Source organism: Mustela nivalis (assembly GCF_964662115.1).
Source record: "Mustela nivalis genome assembly, chromosome: 10".
In the NCBI taxonomy this organism is placed as follows: domain Eukaryota; kingdom Metazoa; phylum Chordata; class Mammalia; order Carnivora; family Mustelidae; genus Mustela; species Mustela nivalis.
In genome coordinates, this window is record NC_139029.1 from 97,253,292 (window position 1) to 97,273,280 (window position 19,989).

A 19,989-nucleotide genomic window follows, 5' to 3' on the forward strand; every position below is an offset into this window, starting at 1 on the left:
CACATAAATTAGGCATTTTCTGTGCATGCCAACTAACTCAACTTATCATGGTTGAGTTGCTGTTGTTAGACTTGGTGGTCTTTAAGCAGCACTACTAATCCATCCAGTAAACATTAGACTTAAGAGGGACGTTATAGCACCTCTAATTAAATGTGTATGTGCTGTGTTAAAATGATTAAGGATAATGAGGGCCAGAATAGTTATGTGACTTGGCCAGGATCAAACATATTAAGCTATTTCATTTGTAAGGATGGTTATAGTAGTTGAGGGTTATTACAGAATTGCTGGCTCTTTTGGCTGGGGTTGAGCCCAGTATGATCTTGGGAGAGATCTGACCATTAGATCAGGAAGCAGAAAACTTACCTTCTAGGTCACGTTGTTTTATTTTTCTTAGTCTCAATTACCTCATTTATATAATGAATATAAAACTATGCCATTTCTACCCCATCAAATGGAAGGATATATTAAATGATGTGTAAAATGTAGATGAAGGAACTATTTTCTTATTGCTATTATTTTGCATGAATTGAGACTTGAAAACTTGCTGTAAGCTAAACCCAACTTTCTGTGGGAACTTAGTGTTACTGTGTCCATTTTATCAACATGAAATATGTCAGAGATAGAAAACAAGTGACACTATGAGCTGATGGTTAGAGTCTCTTGTTTAGGGTTTTTTGGGATGGTAATAGACATGTCGGTTTGACTGTATGAGTCATACGATGTTCTCCAGTGACTTGTAACTTGGATCCATGCAAGTTCTCAAGCCTTCTTTAACTTCCTTCGTTATATATAACTTTATCATTTATGTTTTTGATTTGCCAAAACTTCCCTGTTCAGATGCTGTCCACAAGAGACATCTGACAGCCAAGAAGTCTTTCTGAGTTCCTGAGTTTTTTTGAAGGCAGAAGTTACAAATTGTGGAGAATAAAAAAGCTTGAAAACACAGAGGTGTATTCTGATATTCAAGGCACTGGTTGTATTTCTAAATGGATCCTATTTGATTGAAATAATCTGCATTTCTTATATTCATGACTTGATTATGCATTCTGATTCCTAGCTGGAATCAATGATCTGGTTAGCCTAAATATTTGATATGACTATGATTTAGAAACACATCTTACAAAGGACTCTGTTTTATTTTTACCTCAGGGGTTGGTCTTATCTCTATTTTAAGGGTATTATAGGGTAGCTTACTTTATGTTATTGAAAATGTGAGCTGATGCCTGTATTCTGTATATAAAATCACTTGGACTCTATTTTGTGAGGAAGTGAGAATCTAGGAGCACAGAGCACTTCCAGGGAAACAAAGAGCTGTGTCTGAAAATCCTCTTCACGGGCCAATCCTGCCTATGCCTCCACGTCTCGTCCAGTTCTTTTCTAGTAAGCCTGAGTTCCCTAGGATTGTTCCAGTTTTCTGAGATCCCCGTCTTTGCTGGATTCCTATGAAACATCCAAGGCAATATGCAGTGGTGTGGAAAATTATGTGGTAGTACTTGTCTTGGTTTCTATTTGTGAATGCACTCAGTTTCCATTGGTCCTGTAAATACTTTGAGGCAGAGCCTCATTTTGCACTTTGGTATTTCTCAGGATCTAGCACAGTGCTGGGCACATAGTAAGCACCCAATAAACACATAATTAATCAACACTAACTGGGAAACAGCTCTGGGATTCTGTTTCAAATTATCTACCTGGTACCTCATATAGGGCCACATGCTGATAGGTGCTTATTGATTGATTTGATTGAAACTATAAACAGAATGCCCACTGGTTTCTTTAACTTCTATGATAACGTGAATCTGAGCCCTCAGATGTTCTTCTCATTTAACTTGTCTTGCCCAAGCAGTTTTAATCTGTTGCTTCTAATTGAGGTTGCCTGGGTTATCCCTGAAAGTTGCATTGGAAAGTATGCATTAACACTCTCCAAGTCCTCAGAGGTAGAAGAGATTATAAAAGTTTTCAGCTCAATCCTTCTAAATGCATGATAAGAAAATAGGTTTGTCCAGGTGATTCATTATTAAATGAAATAAGAGTCCATTTAATGTTAAACTTTGAGCTCCCATTTTATTTCAGATGACATGGTGTGTTAAGAGTAGAGTCTCTGGTTTCCTCATTCTCCAGCCATAGTCCCCATTCAAATCCCAACCCGTTTGACCCCCGTTGAAAAGTTATTAGGTAGCATAGTGATACCTTTCCCTTCCCTCCCTCTTCCTAAACATTCATTGGAGAAATCACATGTCCAAAATTTCTAGCTTTTTCATATTCGTAGCACATTATGGTAAGCGGATTTCGTACCACTTTGCTCCCAAAGGTAGGACAAGGCTATTTTTTAAAACTCTTGCTTTGAGAAGTTTTTGAAAAGCTCACAGTACTTGGGGCAAGTGAGGAGCTCTTGGCATGTCACAGAAACAATGGGATTTGGGAATCCATGTCTCAGGGGATCAGAATTCCCGTGTTTGGCCAAGTGTGTGATGCTGATACTATGGCTTTACAGAGGAAAGGCATAGAGGATCAGGCGAGGATGGAGATTTATCTCTCAGCAGCAGCAACTTCCATGTTAGATGAGCAGCTCCACTTTTCTGTGCTTGAAGGATACCAAAGTTAGCCCCTGTTTAGCACCAGGTATAAGATTGTATGCTTGGACATGTAAAACACACACACACACACACACACATATGTATATATATGTGTGTGTGTGTGTGAAGATGGTGACTGGACTAGTGATTGTGGATAAACTAGATTTGGGGCAGTGACTTCCCTGTCATATCGAAGCTTATTTCAGTTCTGCAGTACCCTGAGTGTCTTCAGAAGTGAAGGGTGGGGAACTGGGGAAAAAAGTGGAAAGAAATGTCGCTTTGCTCCCTGTGAGCACTGGCAGCTTTGTGGAAGACTTGCCAGTGATGCTGCTTGGGTTTGAGAGAGGAAGACATCAGGGCTAGAAGGAAGGAAATGGGAAGGTCTTGTGGGATGGGTTTTCACAGGTCTAGAAACCTGCTGCAGGTAAGTGAGGATGGCAGCAAAACGGTCTGACTTTCTGTCCCACCCTTCTTTATCCTGCTCTTATCAAGGACAGATGCCCAAGAGGCTCTGACCTTTGACAGCACCCAACAGTCAGCTGTCAGCACAAGACACTGCTGTTTCCAACCTTTATTTGTGCATGTGTTTATTGATAGGGAAGCAGTCAGAATCGTAGATGTTAAGGGAGGCTTGGGGAAATAGGTTCTTAGGCTTAGTTTGCAGTATCGTTTGACCTAAGAAGACTAATCTGAGTTTGGAAAATCTTAGATAAGATTCTTGGCACCAGGCCTCTAAGAGTAAAACGCTTTAAAAATTACAGTAAATTCCTTGGTAAATTTGACTCCAGCCTTCTCTATCACGCTATGTATCCCGCCCCCCACCCCCCCAAACCCCTTCGTGAGTATAGGAGACACAGGAAGAAAGGACCATCTGGCACAGCATGCCAACTTTTTATTTGGTTGCTCTCAATCCTACCTTCCTGTTTGGATCACCCCTCCCCTCTGCTCATACTTCAGAAACCAATCAAGGTGTCTCCTGAACTCATTTATTCCCTTTGTTTCAACCGCCTTCTTGGGTAACTTTTTCCATATGCCTTACAACAGACTTTTTTTTTTCCCCCTTTTTCCATCCAAAATGGCCTGATTGGACTCTTAGGAAAAGCCATTTACTCAAATACATGACAAAGTGCTTCTAAAGATCCCAAACAACTTTTCATTACTTTTGATGACCAGGATATATAAATAGAGAAAAAAAAATTGCTCTGTTTAAAATTTACTGGTGGGTGGGCAATGACGCGTAGTAGTAGAACATTAAAGAATACATTATTAGCATTGAGCCCCATCCTCCACCCCAGCCCCCAGTGAAATTGTCTAGATTTGGAGCTGTGATCTGTAATTATTATTACTATTTTTAAATTTGGCACTTATTTTATTGTCCCTGTTTGGCTTCTTCACTTCACCATGGTGACATTAGTACTCTTTATGTTGCCTGTTGTGGACCAGTTTTGTTCAGCTGTTGCTAAAATGCCAGATGTCATGTTGGAAATGCAAAACCTAAAAGATGGTCGTAAATCTCAAAAACAAACCATAAAAGAAATAATAAAATACCCTGAATGCTGTGCTCTGGAGCTTCCCAGCTTTAAGTCACCAAAGCAGGGCAGTGGGGGTGGGGGAGGCTCAGCAGTTTCTCACCTAAGACTTGATTGTTTATCTTGCAGATTCCGAGCAAAGCACTGGTTCAGACTCTGAGGTGCTCACTGAGCGGACTTCCTGCTCCTTTGACACGCACCCTGACTTGGGCTCTGGTGCTGCAGGCCCTGTGCCTGCTGCCATGTCTTCCATGGAAGAGATTCAGGTGGAGCTCCAATGCGCTGACCTCTGGAAGAGGTTCCATGACATTGGAACTGAGATGATCATCACCAAAGCAGGCAGGTAAGGACAAGTTCCTTTGGATGGCTAGATTCCAAGAATGGAGACCAAAAGTAGGAGCTGTTACACGGTTTTCTTTTCACTTACTTGTGGTAGGTAGTATTGGTGATGCCAGCACTACTTGTGCTCACTTTTCTGCATAAGGTCATCTTGGTAAAGTGATCTTGAGTTTACTGTGATTTTGCTGTTTTCCTCCAAGGGCCATTCCAATGTCTAAGTCACCTCTACACTCAAAAACATTTTCTGCCTACAAATGTATATCAGCCCATGTGGGAGATTGATGGTACATAAGGACCACATAGTAGATTTCCAAAGCAAGTGTTACTTCACCATCCATTGTTTTTTGAGAGAAAAAACTTGCATCTCCTAAAGCATTAAAAGCAGCCAAATGGAGCTCCTAGGTGGCTCAGTGGGTTAAAGCCTCTGCCTTTGGCTCAGGTCATGATCCCAGGGTTCTGGGATCAAGTCCTGCATCAGGCTCTCTGCTTGGTGGGGAGCCTGCTTCCTTCTCTCTCTCTGCCTGCTTCTCTGCCTACTTGTGATCTCTGTCTGTCAAATAAATAAATGAAATCTTTAAAAGCAGCCAGATGTTTTTATAAGAGGTTATTGTTTGTTTGTTTGTTTGGTAAGAATAGGGCTTGGTACATGTCTGAGCCCTTCTTACTGATCTGTGTGTTTTATTGTTGGCTTGAAATTATTACAAAACTTTAATGGCAACCCATTGGAAACTTGCATAACTATGGAGGATGATAAAAGTTTTTAAAATACAGTTTCTCTTGAAATAAACACTTTTAATTAAGCCATTACTTCACTGGCATCTTTCAGTTCTCCATGGTTAGGCATCTGTTTTGTGCTGGATGCTCAAAATATATTATGTAATTTAGACATCACAGGAATCCTCTGAGATAGGATATAATAATTCCATGCATGGATGAGGATGCAAAGGCTGAAAGAGGTTAATTAACTAAATTAACTAATTAGCTAAAGTCACGGATAATAAAGGGCAACTTCAGAATTCCACACAAATCTGTCTAGGTCCAAAACAATGGTCTTAACTGTTTAAAATTCTACAGTGTTAAGAAATGGGTGTAGTTTTTGCCCCTTGGATTAAAACTGAACATTGTTTAAATAAAAATAAATTTGGACTAAGCTTTTGAGTATATAGGAATAGTTAATTAAAGTAAAAAGTTATGCTGTTTTCATATTTTCAAAGGCAGTCTACGTAGTCTTATGTCATGGGGACCAAAAAGACCCACCCGATTGGTCATAAGCTGTCTTCATGAACATGGACATTTAAAATAAAAGAGCATTTGAATGCATGTAGAGAAAGCTTCCAATATAATAAGACATCACAAAAACATGAGGTCAAAATGAACCTGAAATCTTGTTCATTTTATTTCTCCTTTGGAACTTTCTTTCTTCTCTAAGTTTTGGTGGTGAATAAAATCAGCAAAAGGCTTCTTAGGAGGAGCAACTCTGAGGGGGAATTATTTCCAATACCATCTCTTTCTTGTTGCTTGGGTTTCAGTCTACTTCTGGTCTACATTTTGAGATCTTATGACTTAGACGGAAACAGCAATTCAAGGAAAAAGTTTGTATTCTTTTTAGTTTTTGACAAGGGGGTTCATTTGGAGAGAGGGGAAAATATTACTTTTTTTTGCCTATGAGATTTTACATTTTTTAAATTTTGGGTTCTCACTCACTACAGGGGGTTTTGTGTATTCCAATCAATATCATTTCTGATATCATTCCCTTGTTCCTTGCACTTTTATGAATTCAATTCACCCAAACACATTTTTCACAGGTCTCCTGTGACCTTATTTCATGATTTGTTCTGCAGTGTTTTCATTTCCACATCTCTTACTTCACAAATTCAGTTGATACCTACCTGGATATACCCAGATATTCCCAGAACAAACATATAAAGTTTGTTCTTTTTTTTTTTTTTAAAGATTTTATTTATTTGACACAAGTAAGGAGAGAGGCCAGCAGAGAGAGGGGGAGAGCAGGCTCCCTGCTGAGCAGAGAACCCAATGCAGGGCTCGATCTCAGGACCCTGAGATCATGACCTGCGCTGAAGGCAGAGGCTTAACCCACTGAGCCACCCAGGCGCCCCTAAATTTTGTTCTTTAGTCATATCCTGTTGTTGAGGTTTAGGTATGTTATTCATTTCTCCTTAATGGGTTTGCTTCAGCCTTTGCCATTGTTCCATGTAACTCTGCTCAAGAAATTCTGGAACAACTCAAGAGCATACAAAGAAAGACTTCTCTTCTCTGACCTTTCTTCTTTCTTTCTTTCTTTCTTTCTTTCTTTCTTTCTTTCTTTCTTTCTTTCTTTCTTCTTTCTTTTTTAAAGATTTTATTTATTTATTTATTTGTCAGAGAGAGAAAGAGAGGAGTGAGAGCAAGCACAGGCAGACAGAGTGGCAGACAGGGGGAGAAGCAGGCTCCCTGCCGAGCAAGGAGCTGGATGTGGGACTCAATCCCAGGATGCTGGGATCATGACCTGAGCAAAGGCAACCGCTTAACCAACTGAGCCACCCAGGTGTCCCTTCTCTGACTTTTCTTCACCTCCTCCCAGTTCCTCAAGTCCGTTTCTTCCTTTTCACTTCCTTTCTCTTCCTTCATAATGTCCTTATCAATTTTAATCTCAATTTTTATTTTCTTAGTTACATAGTTTTGTATGACTCTCTGTTCCTTTTTCCTGCTGAGATTTTCATCACCATCTACTTCTCACTCCCTAAATTGTCATCCTTCTGATTCAGAACTACTGCAGGCTACTCAATCTTCGAATGTACCAACATAATCTGTAGAATCAGCACCATGGACAGAGGTGCTTGTAGGGATTAATGGGTTTGGAAGACATAAGAATTGGCCTAAATTTAACCATAAAATTAAAACCAAACAGATCTCATTTTGTGAATATGAAAGATTAATTTTTCCCTAGGGTGTTATGACTTCACTTGATATTCTGTGCTAAAATACTGGCAAAAAGAAAAAGCAACTTTTGGTAAGTTTTTAAGAAGAGAATTCAAATGTAGCCATAGAATTTCAAAGCAGGAGGGCACTTTAGAGATTATATAGCCCCTTTTCTTTGTTTCTTAGGTGATAAGGTTAAATAACTTTTCCAAAGTCACACCTCTCATTCATTTAGAACTTGGGTATTGGTAAGAAACTGGTAGCTCTTCCACTCAAGGTTATGTGGGTGTTCCAAACAAAACAGATATTGAATTTAGAAACACTTAACCCTTTTTCTTGGAGTCATGAAGAAAAGACATTCATCTCTTGCAATGTGACACAGCCTCTGTAGATGTCTGAGAGGAACCACATTTTCTTACCTCAGGTAGCAAGTGAGAGGACTTTCTTTCATCCCTGGAAAGGTCCTCTCCAACCATTTATAAGTATAAAGCAATCATAAGTCATTGTTATTAAGAAGGTTTAAATGTTTAAATGTAAATGTATATACATCAAGATTCCCAAATTTTTGGAGAGAATTAACATAGATCAAATTGCTTACTCTGTAGTGAATGCCAGATTTAGTGATTATGAGAAGTCCATCATGGGATTTCATTAGCTCACCATAAGACTAAAATCTAAGGCTTTTTAATTAAACTTGTGAAGCTAGAGGTAGAAAATCCAGAATGATATACCAATAGAAGCTTCCGAAAAGTTATAAAGTAGGAAGAAAGGAATGGTTGTATATTATTCTTTGTAAATACTTAAGAACTAGCCATCAATCCTATAAAGATCTGTAGTCCCTCTTGTGCCTTCCTCCAAATAGGATTAGGATGCCACTGACCTACTACCATAGGACACTTGCATTTTGATTGCTTCTGGTGAGCAGTGCAGTGTGTGGCTAGCACAGAAAGCCCCTCACGTAAACAACCAGGGCATATATGCAAGATGGCTGCCTGGGGTCAGGGTATGGTCTATGGCCGTGAAATGGAGCAAAGCCAATTAGGCTGTATGTGGATCAAGCCTGTGACCTTGACCTCATTAGCACTGTGCTCTGCCCAGCTCAACTAACTGGCCCCAGATGGTTAAGCTTAATGCAGCATTTTGTGTACAAGTACCCTAGAGCACATTCAGGCAGTCCACATTTTTTGAACCGAGCACTTTTTATGTCTGACTCCTAAATGAATGACATACAAAAGAGTTTGATGTTTCTCTTCCTTCTTATGGTTAAAGAAGAATGGAGAATTTTATTCTAGACCCTTGAAACTTGAAACTCAATACTTGTCTGGGTTGCTCCCTCTCCTTCTCTTCAATTATGAGAGTAGTTGTAAAGTGCCATATCCTGACCTCACTTGCTTTGGCAAGTTTAACAAGCCATTGTGGTAGAAACAAGGTACTGCCCAGAGGCCACTAGAATTCATTTGGTATTTGCTCCCTATTCCACAGAGTCCTCCCTCTGACACATGTTGACAGCCTGAGAACTTGCAGAAATTTTTCTACAGTTTTATGTAGTAAAAACCCCTCAACTTTGTTGGTCCTTTGCTTGGGGGAATAGTAGCCTCTTCCTTTTTTCTTCTTTTCTTGAGAGATTACTTTTACATAGACTCAATCGGTCAGAAAACATTTCATCATCACCTGTAATCAACTGTGATAAACTACTTGACTTCTGAAAGTCAAGTAGCTACTTGACTTTGATAAGCTACTTGACTGTGATAAGCTACTTGACTTATGCTTATGAAAGCATAAGTTATTCAAGTATGTGAAGTGTAAGAGTGTAAGTATTTTCAAGAATGGTATAGTCTGACAGGAAATGTGTGTGTGGATACCTAATCACATTAAAGATGAACTAATAATGTAAATGAGCACTTCGAGTGTACGAACCATCCAATAGGTCAATTTAAGTTAAGAAATGGTGCTATTTCAGCAATGAATACTTAGCATATTTTATAGTAATAATTTCCAAAGTAAAAAAAAAAGCAGCCAACTTGGGAATTAGAGGCATTGGACTTTGGTGTGCTTAGCGTTCTTGATAAGAAGAAACTCTCTAAGCTTCTATTCCTGCGACTTCTGTCCCTCTGACTGTTGAGTTTACTGCCTATTTCCCTTCACAGGAGGATGTTTCCTGCCATGAGAGTGAAAATCACTGGCCTGGACCCACACCAGCAGTATTACATAGCAATGGACATTGTGCCTGTGGACAATAAAAGATACAGGTAATGATGACTCTGGGGTTTGGAATTACGGACATCACCAGCATCCCAAGACAGTTCTTTAAACTCATTAGATGAACGATTTTTACAGTGCCCTGTATGATGCACTATACAGGGAACAAGGAGGGGGGATATGCCAATAGCCTGTAGCAAAGCACCATGTAGGAAGTCGTCACTCATGATTGGAAATCAGGACTTAGTAATGGTTTTGTCTGGAATCCTTCCTATGTCTCTGGACAGAGTGGGACTGTACAGTATCTGCCAGGGTTGCAAAAATCAAATGGATATTAGGTCTAAAATTAATTCACTTGACATGAAAAGTGATTAACATCTTGAACGATTTGGTTTATGAAATTGCTGAACGAGTTGAGATGATTTATTTTGGAGAGGCAAAGGAGAAGTGGACCAGTGCAGTATATTTAATCAAATATCTAATGAATCACGGTGTGGATGATGGAGGGGAAGAAGAGAATTGGGTCAGATTTCAAGAAGAACATTTAGGGAAGGAGAATTATTGTTTATCAATATGGGTTGTGAGCGAGTTTGTTAAATAACCTTCCATCAAAGTCATTACAGTCCAACACAATGTCTGTGTCCCTTGGATGGCTTACACATAGTTCTTCTCTGAACAAACTGTGGCTTAATCTGTCTCTTGAGATGTCAATCAGAGCAGTGAATCAAGGCTCATTTTTGAAATGTTTGAAATCTTGGCCCTGAACTTAGGAGGTAGGTTGGGAGAGATGAGTGAATGGGAAAGATGAGGACTAGTAGGGTAGAGGGAGAGAGCTGGCCAAGAGAGAAGTAATCTGGATGCATGACTTAAGACAGGAGATGTTTCAGGTCTGTTTTAGAAGATCTTGTGATTTGGACTGTGTGCCTCTGTTCACTACCATCCAGGTCCTGTGTGGTCCTTTATAAGTTGAGAAGCAGGGAAATACCAGGTCCATAGAATGCTCTCTTCAGAACTACAGGGCAATTGGCAAACTCTGGAAAACTGACCTCCTTTGCTACCAACAAGTTCTCATTTCCAGAGGCTTTGTGGGAAAGTCATGATGATGATGATATTCAAAACTGGGTTCAAAGAAACACTAAAACACTAACTGGGAAGACTCTGCAGTGTTTCTGGGAATGGTTGCACTGAGGCAGAGACACTCCGTTTTCATAGAAATGCCTCAAAATTCAGCTTCTCAGTAAGGAAATGGTTAATAAGTGAGAGGCTTGGAGGGTCTCTGCACACGGCTGTGTTTTATAGGACAATATGGAAGATGTTTTTAATAAGGAACCAAATCCTGAACAAGTGGCCCACGGATTATATGGTTTGCATTTGAGAGGTGAAAGGTTGCAGTAAAATACCTTTTCCATAGCTAGACACGTGGGCTCAGGATGCCTGTGTGCACACAGGGGTGCAAGGCAAGGAGAAGAGAAGAAAGAAAAAGGACTGTGAGAATGTTTTCCTTGTGAGTGCTGCAGCTTTGATCATTAACCACAACCCTTTGCTGCCCTCCCCCACCCCACCTCTTTCCTCTTTCTCTGTTTTTTTTTTTTTTTTTTTTTTTTCCCATCTCCATCTGATTGTCTCTGGTCCTCTACCCTACTGCTTTTCTCTCTTTTATTCTCTGTTTAATCCCGACTGTTTTCCATCTTGTCATCTCTCTGTCTGTCCCGACTCCTATCTCTATGGGCTTTCTGGGCCTCTGTTCCCTCTCTGTATCTGTCTCTGATCTCTCCTCTCTCCCTCTCTGCCTCAGATACGTGTACCACAGCTCCAAATGGATGGTGGCTGGCAATGCGGACTCCCCTGTACCCCCTAGAGTTTATATACACCCTGATTCTCTAGCTTCTGGAGACACCTGGATGAGACAGGTGGTCAGTTTCGACAAACTCAAGCTGACCAACAACGAGTTGGATGATCAAGGACATGTGAGTCAAAGAATCCCATCCATCTCCCTCTTTCCCCCTTTTGGCTCTAGAACTGACTAGCCCTAGGCTTTTTCAAACAGGTTAAATAAGAAGCTCTGTGCCACTTGGAGTCATTTTAAGTAAGTAGGCCTATAAGTTTTTTTCCCCCCTCTGGTGAAATTTCATTTATTACATATCTCACTTTGAGCAAACGTTTGCTGGACATTAGGTGGTGTTTATCAGACAAGAGTTCTCATGTTCTAGGAACCCACGGTCTAGTTGGGGGAGGGTTTGAAGAGAGAAACACAGGACAAGCTTAACAATGGGAAAGAAATCACAACAGTCAGCAGAATAACTCACATGGCGATAAACTCAGAGAAACAACTAAGTGACAGCTTAGGCTGATTTGTCAAGAAATTTATGCATTTTTAAAAGTAATTTATGCATTTTTAAAAGAAGAACAGGTCCAGGTATAATTAGAACACTTGATTTTATTAATTTATCTTTAGTGGCAAGGCATACATAGAACTTTTGCTGAATGCCAGAGTCCAGACTCGGGACTACAGGAAGATTGAAACACTAAAGCCATGGCTCTTATCTTTAAGGATATGACATTCTTCCAAGGAAGGGAGAATGCACATACACCATTCACTCTCACAGTGAGTGGTCATAAATTTGGTAACAAAGTGCAAATAACAGCTTATAGAATTTAAAGACAGCATGAGCCTGTGATGAAACTTTAAAGCAGGAAGGAGCCACTGTCCCATAGCAGAGCTTCTGAGACCTTTTAGTGGAGGGTTGTCTTCTGGTATTGGGACAGTTGTTTAGTATTGTCCAGTCAAGATAAGCACTGGCTTCCAGTTTCTTACACATCTCCCGCCACCCACTCCCTATCTGTGTTCTTCCTATAATGCTTCTCTCCTGCGGTTGTATTTGCATGAGGGCTTGAAAAGGTATGGGGACCTTTGAGCCACTCTGGCATCATGTGGCCCCTTCTCATTTCAGATCATTCTGCACTCGATGCACAAATACCAGCCTCGAGTTCACGTGATCCGCAAGGATTTCAGCAGCGACCTTTCACCCACCAAACCTGTCCCTGTTGGGGATGGAGTGAAAACATTCAACTTCCCTGAGACCGTGTTTACCACAGTCACAGCCTACCAGAACCAGCAGGTAAGAAGCTGCCTTTGAGAGAGACCTGCTATATCTGCTTTTAAAGGAGCTTATTCATGCCTTCAGTAAGAAATCCTTGGTCCTTCGACAGGACACTGAGGAACTGGAATGAGAGAGGCCAGGCTTGCTGTGCAGACGTCATGTTTGCGATGACAAGGCCGTGATGCCTGGTAGCAGCTGCTCTAGTCTAGATTTAGATCAAAGACAAAATCTTCGACCAAGAGGACCGAATCTCCTGAGTCATTTTCATATCTCTCTGTATTCGCACCCGTGTTCATGGTCTGTCCTGTATCCTGGCAAATGTTCCTCATCATTTGCTATTCCTTTGCAAGTATCAAGGTTTGATTCATTCCTTCCGCCTTCTCTGCAGTTTTCTGGGTATCCCTGCAGCAGCTACATCAAAGTCATCTAGCCTCTCAAACTCCACTGAAGACCCACTGCTTCCATTTACACTATCAGACTAAATTTACCTCTGTGTGATCACCAGCCACACCCTAACATCTGTGTTTTTATGTCAGCAATATGTTCGCTCATTCCATAAATGTTTGAGAACTTGAGAACCCACAATAGTCCAACTTCAGTAGAGAAATTGAGCAGATTAGGACTTATTTCTCCAGAAGCAAAGGAGAGTTTTAGGTGAGTGAAAGACACACAAACACATAATGATAAAACTGGAATAATTTAGTGACAGAGACATGGACCGGCTGTTCTTGCATTTGGGGAACAAGGGAAATTTTCCTGGAAGAGCTGTTGCTTTCTCTGTTGATGAGACACACGTAAGAATTGGCCAAGATTGGAGCGCCTGGGGGGCTCAGTCGGTTAAGCGTCTGCCTTCGGTTCAGGTTGTGATCTTGGGGTCCTGGGATTGAGCTTCACATTGGGCCCTTTGCTCAGTGGATTCTGCTTCTCCCTCTGCCCTTTCCCTTCCCCCTTGCCCTGCTTGTGTGTTTGTGTGCTCTCTTTCTCAAAAAAATAAATAAAGTCTTTAATTAAAAAAAAAAAAGAGTTGGCCAGACTAATGGGGGAATTATGTGGAGGTGGGATATGGAGAGGAGAGAGACACCACATCTGGAATTGTTGTGGGTGTTCTAGACATCGTTCTTTTTTTGAGAAGTGTGAGTAGGTGGATTTATAAGTGATCTCACTTTATGCAGTTCCCAGAAAGTTGTGTATAAATCTAATTTTTTCCAAATTAGACTGTATTTCATCTTTTGACAGTTTGTCTAATTAATAGGATCCTGAAGTGAATCCTTTTCTGAAAAGAAGAGTTTTTGCTTATTTATTTTGCTTGAAAGTTTGTATACTTTTTTTAAAATAAAGATTTTATTTATTTATTTGACAGAGAGAGATCACAAGTAGGCAGAGAGGCAGGCAGAGAGAGAGAGAGGAGGAAGCAGGCTCCCCGCCGAGCAGAGAGCCCGATGCGGGACTCGATCCCAGGACCCTGAGATCATGACCCGAGTCGAAGGCAGCGGCTTAACCCACTGAGCCACCCAGGCGCCCTGTATACTTTTATTTTGGGGCTGCTTGGAGCAAAATGAACTTCTGCCACAATACTTGTGGTCGATACTACACTAGTGTTCTGACAAAGAAATAGAGGAAATATATTCATGTACTAAGTATTTATTGAGTGCTTGCTATGTGCCAGGCAAGTGAAGGTGAGTGATATAAACTTTGGTTCACATAGAAAGAGGATTTTGGTCTTTCACAATACATTTGCATAAGACTCCTGAGATGTTCCTTGCCTCCAGAGAAATTTGACATGCAACAACGCTTTAGTCGGTAGACATGTCCTATACTCTTGTTGGGCTCCCTCAGCTGCTGTAAGTCATTCCCAACTTCCGATTTTCCTTGTGGTTGCCACATTTGATCTAGAGGAAGAGTTTTAGTTTGCTTTGGCCTCTTTTAAAAAAATTCTTGAATGCCCTCAGACTCCTTAGGTAGTAAAATACAGAGGCCATGGAGGGTCCTTACAGGAATCTTTAATAATCAAGATTTTTCAGGCTCTGAAACAAGATAGTGCAGCAACACATACATGCCTTTTGGAGTGACTGGAACCTTGGGATTAACTGAGGTTCAGGAGAGGAGGAACGCAAATCTAAGTTCTTTGAAAAATGGATGGACTTTTTCCCAAGACACCCAGCCACCATTTTAATCATTAGTTTCTCGTGAAGGCAGAGATGTGACAACCAATATTGCAACTTTAGAATCTAGTTTGTAGGGCAAACTAGAACACTGGTGAATGAACATTCTGCTGCTTCCCCCAGATCAGTTGTAGAGGCCACAAGGGTCAGCACTGTCACCCAAACTGAGATTAAAAAGCCACAACTTACCGTGGCAATGTCAGTGAAAGAACAAAACATGGCTGTCTGAAATCCCTCTCACTTATTCTATCTCCAGCGTTCCCATGTCTGAGGACATTCTACTCGTATAAATATTTTTGTCTTCATCTGGCCTGGGGTGGGGGCAGTGGTGGTTTGTTGGAGGTGGGACACCATGATTAAATTTGTGGGATTTGGTAACAACCTGGTTTGATTTCTGACCTTTCCACTGGGAAACTGTATGACCCTGAGCAAGTTTGTTTGTTTGTTTCTTTTTTTTTTTTTTTTTAAGATTTTATTTATTTATTTGACAGACAGAGATCACAAGTAGGCAGAGAGGCAGGAGAGAGAGAGGAGGAGCCAGGCTTCCTGCCGAGCAGAGAGCCTAATGCAGGGCTCGATCCCAGGACCCTGAGATCATGACCTGAGCTGAAGGCAGGGGCTTAACCCACTGAGCTACCCAGGCGGCCCCTTGAACAAGTTTTTTAATTCCCTTCCTCAGTGTTTCCTGGCCTGAAAATGGAGTGAGTGACAAGAACTAGAGGAAGGAACATGCATAAAGTCACCGGCACAAACCCAGCATCTGATCACTAGTTGTCAGCCTACATTGGTCAGTGGCTGGGTCACAGGCATGGAGGGGAGTGGGGAGTAGAGGCAGTTTTCCAGAATAAACTGCTTATTAAGGAGAAAGTGGATTGTTGGGAATTGGAGGACCTGCATTGTCTCTCTAAGGTATTATAATCAATAGGTAACCGGTTTGATCTTTCTGTTCTCATGTTATGTTGGTGAATTCATGATGTGCTGACATCCAAAATAAATGAGTCACACATATTCAGTTCTGCCCTGTTTGACATCAAGATAACAGCTTTTGCCCGTTTAATAAGTCTTCAGTCCCTGGATACATCAAGGAACACGATTATTTAACATTCCCTTTGGCTGTATAGATGGGCTTTCATATAACACAGTGTCTTCTAGTAAAGCAAACTAACCTCAGGTCTTTCCCCCAGGAGTCTGGAGGTCTGCATCCTGTTACCCAGCAATCATTTTCAGACTTGTCTCGGAGATGGCGGGTAGCATAAACCATTCTCTTCTGTGAGCTAGATCACCTACTACTGTGTTTTTATTTCCCTCAACTGTCTTGAATGAGAACAATTACTATTTTATGGCAAAATTATTTACTTCATGGATTTCTTTTTAAGGGAATGGTTAGAAGGCATGAGAGAGTAAAGAGGAAAAGTCAGTGGTGGGGGGTCCCACACTGTGTTCAGGAACACAGTGAAAGAAGGGCAGTGCAAGGAATGGAATTGAAATGAAATGTTATCCAGTCTTCCCAAGGAAAGGCAGTGGTCTAGCCATTTGGAGACTCGGGTTTTCATCCTAAACAAACTACTAGCTATCTATGTCATTCTGAGCTAGGTATTTTCTTTCTGGGTTTTGATTTCTTCTTCAAGAAAATGATGGGTTGGCTTCTATTTTCTAAGTTCTCTATTAAGCTCTGAAATCCCAATTTCTCCCTCTTTTTTTTTTTTTCCTGCACGTTTTTAGTTGAGGGTGGTTTGTTTGTTGTTTGTTGTTTTCAAGCAGAGGCAGTCAACACATGCAAGTATTGAAAATTATTCGAATGTTCCTATGTGTCAACTCTTTTTTAACCCCCACAACAGTTGAGACCAGTAGAGTTGGCGCAAGTCCACACTTGAAAGGTGGGAGCTTGACGTTTTGTTGCTTGTAAACAAGATATTCCAAGCTACACTATTCCTTTGTCAACCCTGCCAGTCCTCTCCATTGTTAAAACCTGTGTTTCCTGTTGGTTTCCATCTTGCCACTGAGGCTGGCTGGACACCTGACACTCCACACACCCAGTCCGTTACTAAACTCTGTTGCTTCTACTGATGGAATATTTTTTTCTTTCTCATCTTATTGCTTCTGCCCTTTCTCTGGGCCTACCCTCCCTCTACTTTAGGCTGTTGTGACGGTTTCTAGCTGAGTCACCTGGACTGTGTGGTTAACGTCTCATGAGCCATCACATATTCACTGAGGGATGGGTCTTCCTCGAGCACAGCTCTGATTGCATCATTTCCTCTGTCAAAAATTGTCAGCTCTTCGGTGCTGAAGGGTCCAAGATCTTGAGCCCAAGTTCTCAAGTCTTTTAGTTAGGTCCTCTCTAGCTAGTTCCCAGCTACATTACTGGGCTTATTTCCCACTAGTCGTCATCACACATCCACAAGAGTTCAGCAATCTAGTTAGAGTTTTACTCTTGTTTGCACTTTGTAGCAGCTTTGCTTTTGCTCGTGCTGTTGTCCTTCCAGGAATGACCCTTCTGCTTGTCTTTATCTGTCTAGCTTCCTTCTATTCTTCAGGTTCAGGACAAACATAGTCCTTCCTGATGTTTTCCCCTACGACGTTCCATGCATTTTTCAGCTGTGAATGAGCTTTCCCTCATCGAACTCTTAGTGCACTGTACCTCTCTCTTGATCCTGTCACCTTCTAAGCTGTGTGCATGAACAATCTTCCTCTCAATATGTTGAGTTTTTTGAGAACCAAACGCTGTGGCTCTCAAAATGCGGTGTGATATGGTAGAAAACAGTAGTTCGGAAGTTGGGAGACTTAGGTTCTCGACCTGGTCTGCCCCGGACAGACTGTACTGCCTTTGACAAATCCCTCTACCTCCGAATCCTCATTTGCAAATCGGTGGTTTGCTTCTCAGCTGCCAGTCTATGGAGACATTTTTTATAGTCCACCAAAAGATGGGAAAGATAAAGGCAGGATAGGGCAGTTTATACCTGTAAGCATTCATTTAAATAGACTGTATCTTATTTTGTCCTTTTAACCTTTTTGATGCTAAAATGTCACTTATTTTATGAAATAATGATGGCAGGAGATCCTAGATAGATGTAATTCTTTTTGTTTGATAAAGACCTGGAATATCAATGCTGATCCCTCAAATTCGCTCCCTGGAGGGAGGGAATTAGAATTGTCCTGAAGCCCAGAAACCACTAATTAAGAAGGACCCTTCCATCTGTGTAAATCTAAGGCATTTGTGTCTGCCATGGTGCACAGCACTGAATGTGTGCTTGGAAAAGGACTGAATGACTAATTAGCCAACACACCTCCACTACCAGTTTCCTTACATAGCTGTGGTCCTGCTTCTTTGGATATAAGTAGTCGTGAAATGTGAAGAAAGAGTTTCTATTTTCATGAAATATTTTATGCTTTTCTTTCCCCCCTTCCCGTTCCTTCCCCCCGCCCTTGCTGACTGACCCATAGACTCCCAGGGCTGCTAGCATACTGAGGTTATTATTACTATTATTTGCTCTTGGAGTGCCAACTTGGCAGGCCTAAGGCAGAGACGAAGGTACAACATGCCCAGATTCTCATCATGGAGAATAAAGTGGCAGAGGTGGGAATAAAGGTGACTCCACTGTATGCTTTTTCTTGAAAGAAGCGGACGCCAACATGTCCTCATGGAATTAGCAGGAAATTTCCATTGCAGCAGTCTTTGTCTTCTCTAAGGGGAAAAGGACTGCTGAGCCTTGATTTTTTTTTTCCCCCAAACAGGAAACTAGATTTCAAAAAGACATAGCCCTGTTCTCCTCAGGTAACACAGTCTTATTTCTTGATGAGAATTGGCTACACGAACCAGATAGGAAGTCTGAAACCACAGCCAGGTTTGTGTAAGCAAATCCAATAGGAGTTCTGAGTCACTCATTATATCCTAAACTATCGAGCCAGTTGTGCTCTAACTTTCCAATCAAATCAGTGCAGAGGTTTTTTTATTTTTTACTTTTCATATGGACTGAGTTTTTTTTTTTTTTCCTTCCCTGATGAACACCTTTCAAAGCAATATGGTTAAACAAAAAAGAATAACTAAGAGAGTGTTAAAAAGGGAAGGCCTTTTCAGCCTTGGTATTGTAAAATCATACGCAGGATATTGAAGTTTCATTTTCTTTGTAGGTTGTGCGATTTATGTCTGCACTGTGCACTGGGAGGTGTACCTCATTTATTAACTGTCTGGATGTTTCCAGGCAAAAAGTCAGTGAAAATGATTAAAACCAAAGGTGGCAAGCCAGCAACCACGTCTTCGTGTGCTACGGTCTTCGATGATGCAGACTGTACAAATCAGGATAATGGAAATCAAATCAGGGAAGAAAAATGCTTCCCCAACCTCTGTGCTTTCCATGTCTCCTCCTTGTCATTGGAGCAGGTTTTGAACATGACCGCTGCAGAATAGTTTTAGCTGCACGGACAGTAATTAATAGACCTTGTTCTGCCCAGGAGGACATTTGAGACTTCTGTCTGTGGTGCTGCAGTGAAAGCAGATAGGATCCAGGGAGTTGTCTGGTCTGTATTCTCTAAGGCTGGTTACGGCTTTGCGACTGGTGATCCTTCTTCTTTCCCACATTATTCAGTCATGCGTTCACTCACTCATTCACTCGTGGAGCAAATATTCATCGAGCGCAAGGAGCATGTCATGTTAGGTTCTTAATAAAATGGTGTAGGAAATAGGCCTGGTTCTTACCTGAAAGCATCCTATTCTGGAGGGATGATCAGGGAGGATCTTTCTCAGGAGGTGACATTTAGCCTGAGACTAGAATGAGGCATCAGCTCTGTGAAGAGCATAGAAAAGAACTTTTTTTTTTTTTTTTTTTTTTTTTTTTTTTCTGGAGGTAGAGTGAGTGTGAGGGGCCTGAGTTTGATGCACTTCTGCTCTGAGAGCAGCCAAGCTTGACAAGAGCCTGTGGCCCACGCATAGGGGAGTGTGTGTGGGGGTGCGGAGCTAGCCAGGGCCCCTGCAAGACCAGCCAAGGAGTTTGGGTTGAGTTTCGAGTAGAGGGGTAGCCACTGACGAGAATGGCGTGGTCTATGTACATTTTAACAGAGATCACTTGAGTTGCTGTGTAGATCGGACAGGGACAAGGGTGGAAGAAGTGAGATTAGTCCTGAAGTTATATGTAGCAGTTTTAGTAAAAAGAGGACTGTGCTGGTTGAAGGT

The 19,989-nt window shown here is 41.3% G+C and overlaps 1 protein-coding gene across 2 annotated transcripts in view; it reads left to right on the plus strand.

Moving 5' to 3' along the window:
* TBX15 (T-box transcription factor 15) overlaps positions 1–19,989 on the plus strand; it is a 103,299-nt gene that overhangs the window by 51,190 nt on the left and 32,120 nt on the right. For both annotated transcript variants that reach the window (XM_082685215.1, XM_082685216.1), the window contains exons 2-5: positions 4,232–4,445; positions 9,508–9,609; positions 11,355–11,526; positions 12,511–12,678. In XM_082685215.1, the coding sequence (XP_082541341.1) occupies positions 4,232–4,445; positions 9,508–9,609; positions 11,355–11,526; positions 12,511–12,678 (656 nt within the window). The remainder of the gene's footprint in view (positions 1–4,231; positions 4,446–9,507; positions 9,610–11,354; positions 11,527–12,510; positions 12,679–19,989) is intronic.